General features: G+C 42.3%; 1 protein-coding gene across 1 annotated transcript in view; it reads left to right on the forward strand.

Annotated features, from left to right (window-relative positions):
• Positions 1–3,116: 3,116 nt before the first annotated feature.
• Positions 3,117–16,431, forward strand: part of kif23 (kinesin family member 23) — a 92,158-nt gene continuing 78,843 nt past the window's right edge. Inside the window, exon 1 of the mRNA XM_048615928.1 lies at positions 3,117–3,218. Within this exon, the coding sequence (XP_048471885.1) occupies positions 3,154–3,218 (65 nt within the window). The 5' untranslated portion in view covers positions 3,117–3,153. The remainder of the gene's footprint in view (positions 3,219–16,431) is intronic.

Consider the following 16,431-nt stretch of genomic DNA (forward strand, 5'->3'; position numbering starts at 1 on the left):
AGTTCCAGCCTCTTGAGCCTCACTGATTTTAATTGTCTCATCATCGACATAGGGAATGTCCTAAGCACTGGAATTCCATCCGTATAATCCTCTGCCTGTAAAAAGCTCTCCCTTTCTTGATATTACACCTTAAAACTTAACACATTGTCATGACCTTAGATCACCTGTCCTAACATCTCCTAATATGGTTCAATGGCCAATATTGTCTGACAGTACTCCTGTGGATTACCAAGTGGATCACCAAGACAAGAGAGCAGTAAGGGCCTGGGGTACATTATCACAATAAAAATTAGCATCCTTGTCGGGACCACATGTGAAAAATTCTACAGGATCTCATTGCTGATGACAAAGTGATTTGCGTCCTTGTCAAAGCCACAGCAGGAATATTTGGTGAAGAGAAGTTAGAGAGTCTGTTTCCTTACTGTTGATGATTTGATTCCTGGGCTGAATGGGTGGAGTGAGGTCTCTGTACAAGGACTGTGGCCATGCAAAGCTGTTGTGAAGTCAGCCTGCCAACTTTGCTTGTATGCTGAGGTCACATCACACAACCTCTTACCCCCAATAACTCGCCCCCACACCCCCAATACATTTATCCATGTGATGCACTGTTTCCCTGTGACCAATTAAGAAACAAACAGTTCTTTGTTTCTTGACTAGTTAATTGGCAACTTCTTCCATATATGATTTATTGTTCAATGCCCTGAGGTTTTATTTCTGGTTGCTTGTAGCAGGCTGAACGAGCTCATTCCTAGCCAATTTCTAGTATGAAATACACAGGGCATGTTCCAACATGAGGAACTAGGACCACTCCACACACAGCTTCACCCTCACAGCGGTATAGTTATAACTGATGGGAAGCAGAGATTAAAACATTTCCAGGTGATCAAATGTCCCACTCTTTAAACTTCATTTTTAATCCTTTTCAATGTTTGTACCAGAGAGACCACTGTTGTGTAGATTTATGCTAATACGGACATGTAATCCTTTTTATTTCTCACTTGGTGCAGTGAGTTCCATTTTCGCTGGCTGAATTTGAGGAACCGGCCCCACGGTGTTCCAAGCAGGTGCTTTTGAAAATAATCTGAAGTTTGGGCACATGTACACACATTTTTCTTCGACTGTTTATATGTGGTCCATGGCCACTTTTTCTCTGTGTGTGTGTGTGTGTGTCCCCTGTGGATGTGGTTTCTACAGAACACACTCCTGTCCTTCATTCTCAAGGTCATAAGCAGTGCCTTTGGCTTAAGATGATGGAATAAGTCCTTGGGTCTATGTTGGTGTTTATGCTTGACACAGCTATCTTCCACCATCTTATTACACCCTAACATCACCTCCTTCTATTGTTTTCTCCCTTTCTGGTTTTCCTTTACATGTACCCATCCTACTTGTCCCATCTACTTCCTGTTGTAGCAAGTTCCACGTTCTGCAAACTCTTTGGATGATAAATTTCGCCTGACTTCCTTACACTTATGATCCCAATACAATCACCGGCAGGAACATCTTATTCACAACTACCCCAGCATAGCCCTTCATCATTTAAAAGATTTCAAAAAGGTCACCACTCTGCCTTCTCCTTTTTACAGAAAAAGAACCCAATGTTTATAAATCCAAGTTCTTTCCACTGATCAAAGACATTTTGGATGTTAGTTCCAAGTGGATTCAGCCTTGCATCATAGAAACCACTGTCTTGAGAGATGACAGAACTTTCCCAAACAAGCTGAGCACATTTTCTGGCTTAACACATGGTATAGATTGAGTACCAGCCAATAAGATCTTGTCAACACACTCATCAACATTCTCCCATTGAAAGTGCGAAAACCAGGAAAGGTCAACTCATTTCCACATGGCATCATGTTTATAGTTCTCTTGCACTTACAACCTTTTCATTTGCAGTGAGCCTTCTACAGGAATGGTAAGACTGCCAGCTGATCCCCTGGAGAAAAACAGGCTTCACCCCAGAAGAGTCCAAACTGCACTTTCAACATGTGTCCCTGGCAAATCCTTAGGCAGCAAAATGATGTTTTTGAAAAAAAAATGTCAATGCTGCTTGCTACAATTCAATGCTTGAATTTCAAGCTGGTGAGAGAGTAGGTTGATGAGATCTCAAAAGACGTCAGTAAGACAATGAATTGTTTGAAAAGGCATTTTTCAGAAATCCTTGAAACCATACTGTGAGAGTGGAAAAGGGGCAAGCTGTCAAATTGGTCAGTGGTACACTTAGGAATAGTGCAAAGATATCCCTTCACCATTTAAAAAGATCATGGTGGACCTGATTGAGGTCTCAACTCTACTTTCTTGTCTACCTCCAAGAGCCTTTGACTCCCTTGTTAATAAAGAATCGATTGAACTTAGTCTTAAGAGTATTCCATGGCCCAGTCTCCAGTGATCTCTGGGGAAGAGAATTCCACAGACTGGTGACCCTCAAAGAGAAAACAAATTTTGTAATCTCTGTCTTAAATGGGACAGACCTTATTTTCAAACTGTGCCCTAGCTTTAGCCTCTGTCACAAGGGAATACAGCCTCTTGGCTTTCACTCTATCCAGTCCCCTCAGGAATTCATATATTTCAATAAGCTCACCTTTCACTCTTCTAGACTCCAATGAATAAACACCCAATCTGCCCAACCTTTCCTCATGAAATGCCTCTGCTCATCTCAGGAAATAGTTGAAGAAGCTTTCTCTGAAATTTCTAATGCTATTATGTCTTTTCTTCAGTACAGAGACCAAAACATCCAAGGGAATTTACAGTAACAGTAGCTGCAACCTGTTGAAGAGAATGAACAGCAAGTCAAGTCCTGGGTAATTCAATTTTGAGGAAAATAACAAACAGATTAGACTAGGGCATTCAAAGCAGTTTTTATTTTTTTCTGTGTACTTTGCTCATTGGCACATCCTACAACAGAGACACTCAGAAAACTAATGACTCATTTCAGCGTGTTCTCTCTGACATTTCAGCACAGCGGACCACTGGAAGAAAATGATATCTGATTGGTTCCAGGCTTGCACTCTGACCTTTCTGCTTCTGAAAAGCTGTGGGCCCACCCTCCAAATGATCGGAATGGTTTGCTCTGGCACGCCCCGAGGCCAGTGGAAACATTTGCACAATGCTGACCTATGGGTCTGTCTGCTGAGAGAGTAGACAGCAGCTGGCAAGATGCGTGAACCTTCCCTCACCACGTCTCCAGAATTCTGGGAACTTTTTGCTCACCTATGCATAAGGTAAATGATGGATAGAGAATGGGTTGATAAATAGGAAACAAAAGAGCCGGAATAAACTGGTCTTTTTCCAAGTGGTAGTCAGTGACTAGTAGGGTATCTGAGGGATCAGTACGAGGTCCTCAGCTAGTCACAATATATGTGAATGGTTTGAATGAGTGAAGTAAATGTAATATCTCCAAATTTGCAGATGACAGAAAGCTGGGTGGGAGGGTGAGCTGCAAGGAAGATGCAGAGATGCTTCAGTGTGATTTGGATAAGTTAAGCGAGTGGGAAAATATACAGCAGATGAAGTATAATGTGGACAAATGTGAGGTTATTCATTTTGGTAGCAAAAACAGGAAGGCAGATTATTATCTGAAAGGCGGGATATTGGTAAACAGAAAGGTGTAATGAGACCTGGATGTCCTTGTACCCCAGTTGCTGAAAGTAAGCACGCAGGTGTGGCAGGGAGTGAAGAAGGTAAATGTTATGATGCCTTCATTGGGAGAGGATTTGAGTACAGGAGCAGGGATTTTGGTGAGACTGCACTTGGAGTATTGTGTGCGGCTTTCGTTTCCTTATCTTAGAAAGGATGTCCTGGCTAAGGAGGGAGTGCAACAAAGATTTACCGGACTGATTCCTGGGTTGGATTCCTGGAATGAGGTATGAAGAGAGACTGGATCAGTTAGGACTATATTCACTTGAGTTTAGAACGATGATGGAGGAGCTCCTAGAAACCTATACAATTCTAACAGGACCGACAGGGTAAATGCAGAAAGGATGTTTAAGGTGCGAGGGGAAAGATTTAGGAAGAACCTGAATGGCAACTTCTTCACACAGAGAGTGGTGTGTATATGGAATGGGCTGCCAGAGAAAGTGGTTGATGCAGGTACAATAGCAACATTTTAAAAACATTTGGATAAGAATATGGACCAAATGCAGGCAATTGGAATTAGCTGAATGGGCACCATGGTCAGCATGGACCAGTTTGGGCCGAAGGGCTTGTTTCCATGCTGTATTACTCTATGACTCTATATTTCCAAAGACCGGAGAGTCCAAAACAAGGTGTCACAGTCTAAGGATACAGGGTAGTCCATTTAGGATTAAGAGGAGGAGAAATCTCTTGGGAACAGAAGAATTCTAACCCATGAAACCCTCAAGGCCGTTTCACCCATTCAATAAGATTATGGCTTATCTTTGCCTTTGTGTTATTTCCCTTCATACTTTTGTTTAACAAAAATTCATCTGTCTCAGATTTAAAATTAACAACTGATCCAGCACCTACTGCCATTTGGGTGCCATCTACCACCCTTTGTGTGTAGAAGTACTTCTTAACATCTCCCCTGAATGGTGTGGCCCTAGTTCTCAGACTATGCCCTTGATCTAGAATCTCCACCCAGTGGATATTGTTTATCTCTATCTACCCTGGCTTTTCCTCTTAAAAGTTTGAAGATTTCAATCAAATCACCCTTTAACATTCTAAATTCTAGTGAAAACAGGCCTAATTTGTATAATCTTTCCTTAACCCCTGAAGACGAGGTGTCATTCTTGTAAACCTACGTTGTATTCCCTCCAAGGTATCCTACACCCAGTGAGCCTGTGGATTGCTCTACCACAAAAAGTGATTGAGGTCAGAGTCATTTAAGGTTCTTACAGTTAAAGGTATCAAATAGTATGTGGAGAAAATGAGAGCAGGGTACTGTGTTGAATATTCATATTGAATGGTGGAGCAGGCTTGAAGAGCTGAATGGCCTATTCTTGCTCTTATTTTCTATGTTTTTAAGTGAAAACCAAAATTAAATATTGCTGGTTGAGTAAAAAGTACATATGACATGGCTTTCCATTGGTATCACAATACAAACAATCTTCTTAATGGTTTAAGGGCTATTGAAGGTTGCTCATGACATGGGTTAGCCTGAAAATCCTTCCAACCCTTTCCCCAAAGAGACAACAATGAAGATATAACCTACCTCCAGGGAATGATGAGTTTTCAATGTGCTTTGGTTGCTTCCCTTAAGTTACAACCTTTCCCTTGATCATTGCTGAAGTGAAAGTGTCAGAACTTTGATGTCTACAGTAAGTTTTTAGTCACAGTGCAACTCAACAAATAATTTCCCTATCTGCAAAATCTCTCTTTGTTGTTCTGTTAATAACCCCCAGTCTATGACATCTCATTACTAATCCTATTGAACTGTCTTTCACTCAAACCTTTTGTTGTTCTGGAAATCTCTGCTATGTTCATGAGAATATTCTGATAATCCATCACTCCTCAGAGATGTATTAACTCTGTGGGTTAGTTTATTTAAAACAGTAAAATAAATTATAAGCTATGAAATAGACATTACAGCAAACTCAACAATTTCTGTATGAGTAGATTATAACCCACGGCAGACTAACTGTACGTGTGTACTGTAATTTCTTTGCACAACTTTTGAAATATTTCACTTAGTAAAGTAACTGCCTGATTTCAAGCTGAGCTGACCAACTAAGCAAGTCTGATCTCTCCAACACCTGGTCTGTGCTGAAATAAGGAAATAAGTTGAAGCTTCAAATGGGATGCTACAATTGACTTCAGTAACTCCCTGCAAGGAAAGGAAGATCATCTTGGGGTTCTGTCTTTGAATAATGTTCAGTGACTGTTGCTGGTTAACTCACAGGAATGGTTTGGATGTGATGCATACTATGGTCAAACAGCCTACTTTCATTCACTGTCTGGGTGTATATATGAAGATTAGCTGAATAAAGATATACTTTATTCATAAAAGGAAATCTTTATGTACTTTCACAGTTACCGAAGCAGTTCAGATCTGTAAAGTTTGTGTGTACAGAGAAGAACTTAAACATTGGGGTTTGACTTTCTTGATAGTTACAAATCATCTAAAGGCATTTCTTAATTCTTTTGGGTACTGGGAACTATTTACATGCATCTGAGGCACTGGGAAGGTCCAGTTTCTGAATGAGCTCCAGTTGTACTTTGGCAGAAAGACCTTAGATGCTGTAATGCGTCCCTCAGCACGGAGTCCTGGACTTTGGAATGTGCCAGTCTGCAATGCATGGTCAGGGTCAACTCTTTCAACTGGATTAGCCATTTGGGTAAGGTACGTAAAAGCAACCAGCACCAGTGAAGCTATAACCCTAACAAGAACGAGTTCCTATCTTGTCAGCTTTGTCTCAGTAAGTAGTATGTCCATGAGCCAGAAAACTGAACATGAATATCTACACTCCATAGACACATAATCCTGGTCAACACTTCCAACTATACTGCAAAATAATTTCATTGGCTATAAATCATTTGGAGATGGCCCTGAGGTTATGAAAGATGCTATGTAAATGCAAATCTTTTGTTATTTTGCCAGAGAGAGGGAGGGAGAGAAAGAAACAAAATTGGATGCAGTATTCTTGGAGCCTATATTAACTATGAATTAAACTAAAAACAAATTAATGTTACCATGGAAATGCTACAAATGCTTATATCAAATTCCTCTGTGCTCTATTTTAACAGAGCAATTATCCTCTTTATTTTCAGTGGGTTAATATCTCCATTAAACACCAGACAGGAATTTGATAGGAATGTGTTAAACGTTTATGAGATAACATCACTGACAGTGATTTCAGATCTTTTATTCAAACATGGATTAAACAGAATAATTATGTGGACAGTTTATTAACTGGAACCTGTTTCTAATGAAGATGATTCAGAGTTACGAGAAAAGAAGTCCAAGAAAAGTCAATCCATCTCCTATGTCATCAAACTAGGGTTTTAGGACAAGTTAAAAAATCTTTTTCAACCACACACACACACACACACACACACACACACACACGTGCACACACATACACACACACACACCTTCATGGGCTAGAAATGTGCTTTTTTTTCAAAGTGAGTGAGGCAACTGGTATGAGAACAATAATCCAATGATCTCAGCCTCAAAGGTATTTGCTACTGTGCAAGTGCCAGATTGGAAAGCCCCAGTGGAAAGCAAGCTTTGTGCCTTGTCCAAGAGTCAGTCATCACTTCACTGATACATCCAAATACAATCATTCATCTTTTTTATGCAAGTTAGAGGTGCAGGGTTCGTTCACAGCAGTTAGGTTCACTTTTTTTCACAAACATTGTATGGTGATGGATAATGTGAGGGAAGCCCTCTCATGCTGGTCGTTACAAAATGATACAGCACAGGAGGAGGCCGTTCAGCTCATTGTGCCTGATCCCGCAACATCCTTTTTTGTAAATTCGTTCATGGACTGTGGGCTTTTCTGCCTGAACCAGCACTTATTGCCCATCCTTAAATGCCCTTGAGAAAGTGGTGGTGGGCCTACACTCCTGCTTTTTCTCATTTCCGTATGAATTTTCTTGGGTAAGCAGTAATTAGGGAGGCAATGGCCTAGTGTAATGTCACTACACTTATAATGTAGAGACCCAGGTAGTGTTCTGAGGACTTGTGCTCAAATCCTGCTATGATGGAGTTAAATGTCTATTAATGACCATGAAACCAATGTCAAAGTGAAAAGTCTTTTAGAGAAGGAAATATACTGTCCTTACCTGATCTGGTGACTCCAAACCCACAGTGATGTGGTTGATTCTTAACTGCTGTGCGGGTAATTAGGGATGGGTAATAAATGTTGATCCAGCCAGTGATGCCTGTGCCCTATAAATTATTCTTCTAAAAATCCAATTACCTTTTGAAAGTCACTACTAAATCGTGAACCTGCCCTTCTTCATTCCAGATAACAACAACTCGCAGTGTAAATGGTTCTGGCCTCCTGTCCCCTTTGGTTCCTTTGTCAGTCTGTGTTCTCTGGTGACCAATCACTGGAACACTTTCTCTTTATTCTCTTTATCAAGATACTTAAACGCTCTCATCAAATTTCTTTTCAACATTCTCTGTCAGAAGGAGGACCATCGAGCAACGCACCCCAAGCAGAAGGAAGATCATTTTGCTCTTCCACAATATTTAAAAGGCCAACACAACTCTAGGATCATAGTTGCTACAACAATCTGTCTTGTGGCTGCTCTGACTGAGACATCGCTAATTCATGTCATCCGCTGTGGATTTAGGCAGAACCAAACTCATTTTACAGGAAACAACCACCGGATCAAAATGTGTTAAAAATGCAGGAACCACTTGCATTCCATTATTCCACAGTGTAATTTCAAAACCTTTCATGACTATGAGGTTTGATTGGCACATAGGTGAAAGCAGAAGACTTGTATGTAGACACAAACTGATATGTAAAACATGACAACTAAGATTGGGAATTTGAAGAATGTTTTTCTCCCCCCCACCCCAGAGGCAAGTAGATCAGTAGAATAGAGTCTTGGCCATAGAGGCAATAGTGTGTTGTTTAAATCCTTTGGAAAGGCACAAGGCATTTGGAATGAAACCAAAAACTGCAGGGGCATGTAGACTCGGGGATATGATCTTTTTCCCATGCTTTTGGAGGAGTGGGGGAAGGGCAGTATCAATTGTAGAGGAATGTGCAGAGGGGATGAGTAATTGAGATGTGATGATGGATTGATATTTTGGAATTCTGGCGTATTATTTCTGGGGATCAGAGAGTATATTTGCTCAGAAAATTTCTTCAGCAGATTGGAGAGAGGCAGAGACGTTGAGAAGGTCAGTTGTTCCTCTAATGGGTAGGGAATGAGCTTGATGTGGCAAATAATCTTTTCTGCTTGTGTGTTTTGTATACTTCTTTGAGCCTCCGCTGTTAGGTAGTACTGCAGTCTGGGCTGGATTTCGAGCCTGTGTTGCAAAGGTTGAAAGGTAACTTTCTAACCCACTGCAGAACCTAACCCCACAAACTCTCAAACTGGGATTCACGGATCCTGATTGAATTTTCAAATTTGGGCACTGCGCAAATGCACTGTGACTGGAGGGAGAATTGGTGTGGGCTGAGGGGCAGGAGGAACTTGCAACTATCCCCCTGTGTAGGACAGAGTGGGGGGGTGGTGGTGGTAGTGATGGTGGTCTTGGGGGAGCAGTGTGCAGTGGGGGGATGTGCATGGACAAGTGCCAAGAGTGAAGAGAAAATCATTGGGTAGAGACTAACCGTGAATCAAGGCTGCTAGTGGTTCTGCCTCATTGAAGAGAGGAGAGTTGTCAACAAAGTATTGATGTAAAAATAGTTCCCAGGTATTCTGAGGGTTCTACAACAGGTTTGTTTAGCTGGGTGTTTCATGATCACTGATATATTTAAAAAAGGACCCTTCGATCAAAAAGGTCTGCAAACCAGAACCCTTTAGGTTGCATTATGAAAAGCATATCTCAGTGTTATCACATCCATATTCCTTGTGATCCACAATGAATAAAGGTAAAGCAGAATTGGAGAATTGTTACAATGCAAGAGGCTATTCAGCCCATTGTTTCTCAGCTCTCCGAATGAATGCTTCGTAAAGTGTCATTCTCCTGCTTTCTCCCAGTAACCCTGCATACTGTTTCAATATATTAAATAATCACCTCAAGACCTCTTGAATGCCTCAAACAGAGCAGAAAACATTCTCATTAAAACTGCAGGGTGGTGCGTAAATGGAATGAGCAGCTGGAGGAAGTGGTAGAGGTGGGTATAATTATAACATTTAAAATACTTTTGGAGAGGTACATGGATAGGAAAGGTTCAGAGGGATATGGGTCAAACACAGGAAAATGGCACTAGTTCAGTTTAGGAAACCTGGTCAGCATGGATGAGTTGGGCTGAAGGACCTGCTTCTATGCTGTATATCTCTATGACTCTAACATGTGCAAGTATACAGGCAATGGGATACTGCACAAATTGGGGGAAATACGATCTGTAACACTGGACATCTCAGACTTTGTTCGTTGGATATGAGCCAGGAAGCAGTAAGTCCAAGGTTCAAAGTTGCAAGTTGCTTCCAGCTTTCTATCCACACATAACAAGTAAGTGCCTTAGAATTTAGATTCCAGCTTCCCAAACCTTTTCCCACTGTGACTCCCATTTGAAACTTGAACATTGAAAATTGTCATAACCCCTCGGTGGGAGTGTGCCAGGGAGAGACGGCAAGGATATGATGGCCAGGGAACCTGCAAGACTTGGGTGGTGCCTACGACACTGGTGACTTCCCTATTAGGACAGGGCACTGCCATTGTAAGCTTAACTGCAGCTTCACAGCAGCTACCCCCTTCTCACAGCTCGCAACCCTAACATTTCGGCTTGCGATCCTGCTTGGAGTCTCCAGCACCACTTGGGAAGCCTCATTAAGATGGTGCTTGTCTTCAAGCTGTAGGCTGTTTGACAACAGTAATGAGGAACAGAAAGGCTAGTACTTAGAGTCATAGAGCTGTACAAAATTGAAACAGACCCTTCGGACCAACTTATCCATGCCAACCAGATATCCCAGATAAATCTAGTCCCATTTGCCAGCATTTGGCCCATATCCATCTAAATCCTTCCTATTCATCCAGATGCCTTTTAAATATTGTAATTATATCAACCTCCACCACTTCCTCAGGCAGATCATTCCACACACACACCAAGATCTGTGTGAAAAAGTTGCCCCTTAGATCCCTTTTAAACCTTTTCCCTCTCACCTTAAACCTAAGCACTGTAGCTTTTGACTCCCTCACCCTGGGGAAAAGACCTTGTCTATTCAACCTATCCATGCTCTCATGAATTTATTAGCCTCTATAAGTTCACCTCTCAGCCTTCCACCCTCCAGGGAAAATAGCCCCAGTCTATTCAGCATCTCCCTATAGCTCAAGCCCTCTAATCCTGGCAACTTCCTCATAAATCTTTTCTGAACCCTTTTAAGTTTCACAACATCCTTCCTTTAGCAGGGAGACCAGAATTGTATGCACTATTCCAAAAGTGGCCTAACCAATGTCCTGGACAGTGCAATGTGACATCACAACTGTTATACTCAATGCACCTTCTACCTGTGGCATGATACTTTCAATTCAATATTATGGATTCTTTGTTGAAGGAAACCCTTCAGGAGTCCACATTAATAAATACTGCTAGGCTTCAGGAATAATCAGCAACTTAAATTCCTCAATTTTCGCCAACCTTTCGGTGAGTTACTCGGAATACTTTTCTTTCTGGGCTGAGGAGGACCTTCCTAATCCAATTACTTTCTGACATTGTGAGAGGAGTCGATGAAGAGAGGCAGGTGGAAACATTAATACAAAAGACTTTGACAAGTGCAGCCAACTCTCTAGCTGACTCCCACCTGCAGGACATCTCCAAACTGGAATAAATGATGTTTCACATGAATAGAGAGGACAAAGAATGCCAGATTTGATCCCAGTCTGAGCAGGGCTTTGCTCTGTAGCAATAGAATTGGTGCACAAAGCCATGAAAAATCTCTCTGGGTTCCTACTCTTGATTCCTGGCATCTAAGATAGGATAGTCACTTGTTTTTATTCTTGTATTGGAAGTGGGTGTTGTTGGCTAGGCCAGCAGTTATTGCCCATCCCTAATTAAAGGCTAGGAATCCTGCAGCGAGTAATTTACTTCTTGATTCCCCAAAACCGTAACCACTATCTACAAGACACAGTCAGGAGTGTGATGGAATACTTCCCACTTGCCTGGATGGGGGCAGCTCCAACAACACTCAAGAGGCTTGAAACTACCCAGAACAAAGCAGCCCACTTGATTGGTACCACATCCACAAACATCCACTTGCTCCACCACCAACTGTCAGTGCGCACCATCTACAAGATGCACTGCAGAAATTCACCAAAGATCCTCAGACGGCACCTTCCCAACCCATGACCACTTCCATCTCGAAGGACGCGGGCAGCAGATACATGGGAACACCATCACCTACAAGTTCCTCTCCAAGCCACTCACCATCCTGACTTGGCAATATATCACTGTTCCTCTACTATCGCTGTGTTAAAATCCCGGAATTCCATCCTTAAGAGCATTGTAATCCTTACAGAATCCCTACAGTGTGGAAACAGGCCCTTCGGCCCAACAAGTACACAATGACCCTCAGAGAATCCCACCCAGACCCATCCCCCTATAATCCACCTAATCTACACATCTCTATACACTACGGGCAATTTAGCATGGCCAATCCACCCATCCTGCACATCATTGTGGGTCAAGCTACAACACATGGACTGCAGCGGTTCAAGAAGGCAGCTCACTGCTACCTCTTAAGGGCAACTAGGGATGGGCAATAAGTGCTAGACCAGCCAGCAACCTCCACATTGTGCGAATGAATTTTTAAAAAGTGTGAGCGTATTCTAAAACTGCTGTGGTCCATGCAATGTTGGGAGAGCCAATAAATCCAATTAGAAATTTAATGTGATATTTCTTACCTAGAGAATGATTGAATTGTAGAACTTAATTCCACAAATAGTAATGAGGCAAATAGTCTGGACCCATTTAGGGTAAAGCTGGATGCACATAAGTAAGAAAAGAATAAAAGGATGCAGCAATTGAATAAAGTGAAGACTGATGGGTGGACAGTCGTGGAGTTTAAATATTGCCATGAACCAGTTGGATTATTGATCTGTTCCCTTATTACACGCCCCAGAATATTTTCTGAACCTGTTGCTGGATGCTGGAAAGTCCAACTGTGTGGTCATTCGATTATACCATAGTATATTAAATATTATATTCTTCTTTGGTTCTCAAACCTTTGCAAAGTGCTGCTAACACTCACAATATAAACTCCCAGAGCCACCTGCCTGGATTGGGAGTGAACTGCTGACAGCTGTGGAGCTGCGAGTGGGGTCGAGAAAAGAGACTTATATTTGTACTGCTTAACCAGCCTTACTGGGAAATGTGAGTTACGCTTGTTAAATCTCGCCTTTCAGACTTGCTGAGTTATCCCAATTTTGACAAGCGTCTGGGAGACACTGAGAAAAAAAATGACCAGAGGAGAAAATCTAACATTTCATTCAGGAAATGAAGTTCTTGGCATCACACGTTTGTGTACCGGAGCTTGGAAAACAGCAAATACCAAAGCGAAACCCTGGAGGCAAGACACACACACTGGTTACTGGAATACTGCAGCATCAAAGGGAGAGATTGGCGCCTATGGCCAGTGTGGTGGAAATGTCTGAGTGCTTCTTCAAAAATGGCCCTTCAAAACAAAAATCCATAACTTTATTTTTCCAGCGTTTGCTAAACAGCCAACCCATTAATGGCAAAAGCAGAAGGAACTCCAATTTCAAATGACTGTGATCCCTGACAGGTTAGTCTGAAGGACGTGGGTCATGCATTTTGAGTGATGTCCAACTGCTGTATCTCAACACAATCACCAGGTCCGGCAGGCAGTGGGCAAAAGGACATATGTTTTTCTCTTGTTTTGTATGGTTTGCCAGATTTTCCTCTCCAACCCTCATCTGAAAGAACGGAGCTCAGCTGTGGTTTGGTTTTAGTATTTATTCGGGAACAGGAGTAGGTCACTTCAGTCAGAGCCTTTTTTCAATTCCCATTGTGGCTGACCCTGTAACTCTCACTCTTCATCTCAACATCCTTTGATATGCTTTTCTTACAATCACACACAGTCTTGAAAGCTTCAATTGTCCCTCAGTATCCAAAGCTTATTAGGGCATGAGAGTTCCAGAATTTGATTTTTAAAAATCCTTTCTTAATCCAACTTTCTGTTCAGCCTTGGTGTCTCAGTCGAACTGTATATGGACTGCTAGTGGCACACGACACCTGTTCCACAAGGGCATACAGACAATGTCTAATTATTTATAATGGACCTGTTCACAAATATTGCAAACAGTCAGTGTGGTAGGTGGGGTTTGAATGCACTATTGTTAATTGTAAAAATGAAGATAAATTGTCAGTTCATGAAGGACACCCATTGGATGGTTACTTGTCTTTACTAGCGGTCAGTCCTTCAAGACTGAGTTTTGCTTCCATTCCAGTTTGACACGTTTTAAGACAGTTGACACAAAATGTCCTCCCCAGGATGTGTGGCCATTCTGAGGGCCAGCACATGTTGACTGCTGTGCCAACACGTTCTCAAATGCTGTCTCCCAGTTTCAGAGATCACTGCTGAGCACAGGCCTCAGGCCTCCACGCTAAAGTAGAGGGGAGCGGCACTGTTAGGTCTAATGTGTGATGTGTGGAGACTGTGCCACATGTGGGGCAGATTATGATCAGAGCGTTGGTTCAGTGGATTGGTTATGCATGTCTTCCATTACCTCAGCTTCTCCTTTGCATGTTCCTGAGGAAATCTCTCAATGTGTTCAGTGCCTTCCCCATAGTGGTCATTCACAAACCAGGGTCTCCCATGAGTCGGCAGGAATATATGACCTCTTCAGGGATGTTTTGAGGACACTTTAAAAGACATCTACTGATGCTGGAAATGGGCTGTAGAGTAAGGGGCAATGCATTTGTTATATTTCGCTTTCTGAATAAATCTAAAACTGAATAATGACTGACTCTGGTCTCTTCCTTCATCCTTCATGCTGTTTTGGGGCAGTACAATGGCTCAGTGGTTAGCGCTGTGGCTTCACAGTGTGTAGGACCCCTGTTCAATTCCACCCTCAGGTGACGGCCTGTGTGGAGTGTGCACATTCTCCCTGTGTCTGCGTGGATTCCCTCGGGTGACTGCCTGTGTGGAGTGTGCACATTCTCCCCGTGTCTGCATGGATTCCCTCAGGGTGTTCTGGTTTCCTCCCACAGTCCAAAGATAGATAGAGTTGATGGTAGTTTTCTTTTCCCTAAAATGGGGAATTTCAAGATTAGCGAGCACATTTTTAAGGAGAGAGATTTAAAGAAGTTATACAAGCCATTTTTTTACACAGAGGATGGTTCAGTGTGGAATGAACTTCCTGATGAAGTGGTGGATGTGGGTACAATTACAATGTTCAAAAGACATTTGGATGGATGTATAAATAGGAAAGCTTTAGTTGGATTTGAACCGGGAGCAGGCAGGTAGGACCAGTTTAGTTTGGGATTATGTTCAGCATAGATTGGTTGGACTGAAGATTCTGTTTCCGTGCTGTATGACTCTATGACTGTATGTGCATGGTAGGTTGATAGGCCGTGCTAAATTGTCTGTAGTGTTCTGGGAGATGTGGATTCGGTGAGAAATGCTGGTTGTAGGGTAGGGGTGTACGGTCTGGATGGGTTGGGGTGTACTTGATGGGCTGAATGGCTTGCTTCCACAGTGTAGGGATGCCATGATTCTATGAAATAGCAATAAGAAATTTAACAAGAAGTCAAACTTTACAACAAAAGCTAACTCAGAATCACAAGAAATAAGAGGGGAACCCTGACAGAATTTGTCATTCTAAGCCAGAAGCCTGTTGTTGCATACTGACTCTGAATCAGCTCAGAGATTGTCACTGAAAGCTAACGTTTAAATTACACAACAACTGAAACACAGCATAATTGAAGTTGTGTTATCCAAGCATTAGTGAGAAAGTAGCTCCTCTTTTTACCAGCAACAAGCTCATTAGAGTCAGAACTTTCGGAAGAAATTGCCATGTTGGGACCCAGAAATAGATTGATCCTTCCTAAAGGGTCAGGAGATGCAGCAGGTCTGTGATGTGGGCTGGGAGGTGGGAGGTGGTTAACAGCGATTTGTACAAACTTGGCATTGAGCTGAGGCCCAAAACGGAATGATGAGACTTAGCCTGTGAAAGTAAACAGTGTAAGTATGATTGGGCATGTTAGCTTGTGGGGATTGGGTGGGAGGGTGGATGTGGTCGGACTATAGAACAGAATAGGGAGAGGGAGCTGTTTGGACCTGGCCACCAGGATCTGCTGTGTCCTTTGCTGCTAATGATGGTTAAAATTGGCAAACACAGCTGGGAAAAGGTTTTACATTTGCATAGCACCTTTTCACAGCTGTAGGCCTTCCCAAAGTGTTTCAAAGTCGATAAGTTATGATTGTGAGACCGTTTCTGTTCTTACATAGGAAAGCACTGCTCTTAATTTTACATCCAGCAAGGTCTCACACACTGCGAATCAGAAGGCAGAATTCTAAGGCAGAATTCCAAAGTGCACAACCTTTTGTGAGAGGATCATTCTTCTGACCTTCCTCCTGAGAGGGTTACCCCAAATTTTAAAACAACCTCCACATCCCATCAACCTCCCAGTTCTGGAATCACCCGCAAAGGAAAATATCCTTTCCATGTTCACTTTATCAAGATCATTTATATTTCCATCAAGTCACCCCTCACTCTGGTCCAACCTATTTTCATAAGGCAACCCTCTCAATCTATAGACAACAAGGTGCAGGGCTGGATGAACACAGCAGGCCAAGCAGCATCATAGGAGCCTCTCTGCTCCT

The sequence above is a fragment of the Rhincodon typus genome, chromosome 33 (assembly GCF_021869965.1).
Source record: "Rhincodon typus isolate 14 chromosome 33, sRhiTyp1.1, whole genome shotgun sequence".
NCBI classification, from domain to species: Eukaryota; Metazoa; Chordata; class Chondrichthyes; order Orectolobiformes; family Rhincodontidae; genus Rhincodon; species Rhincodon typus.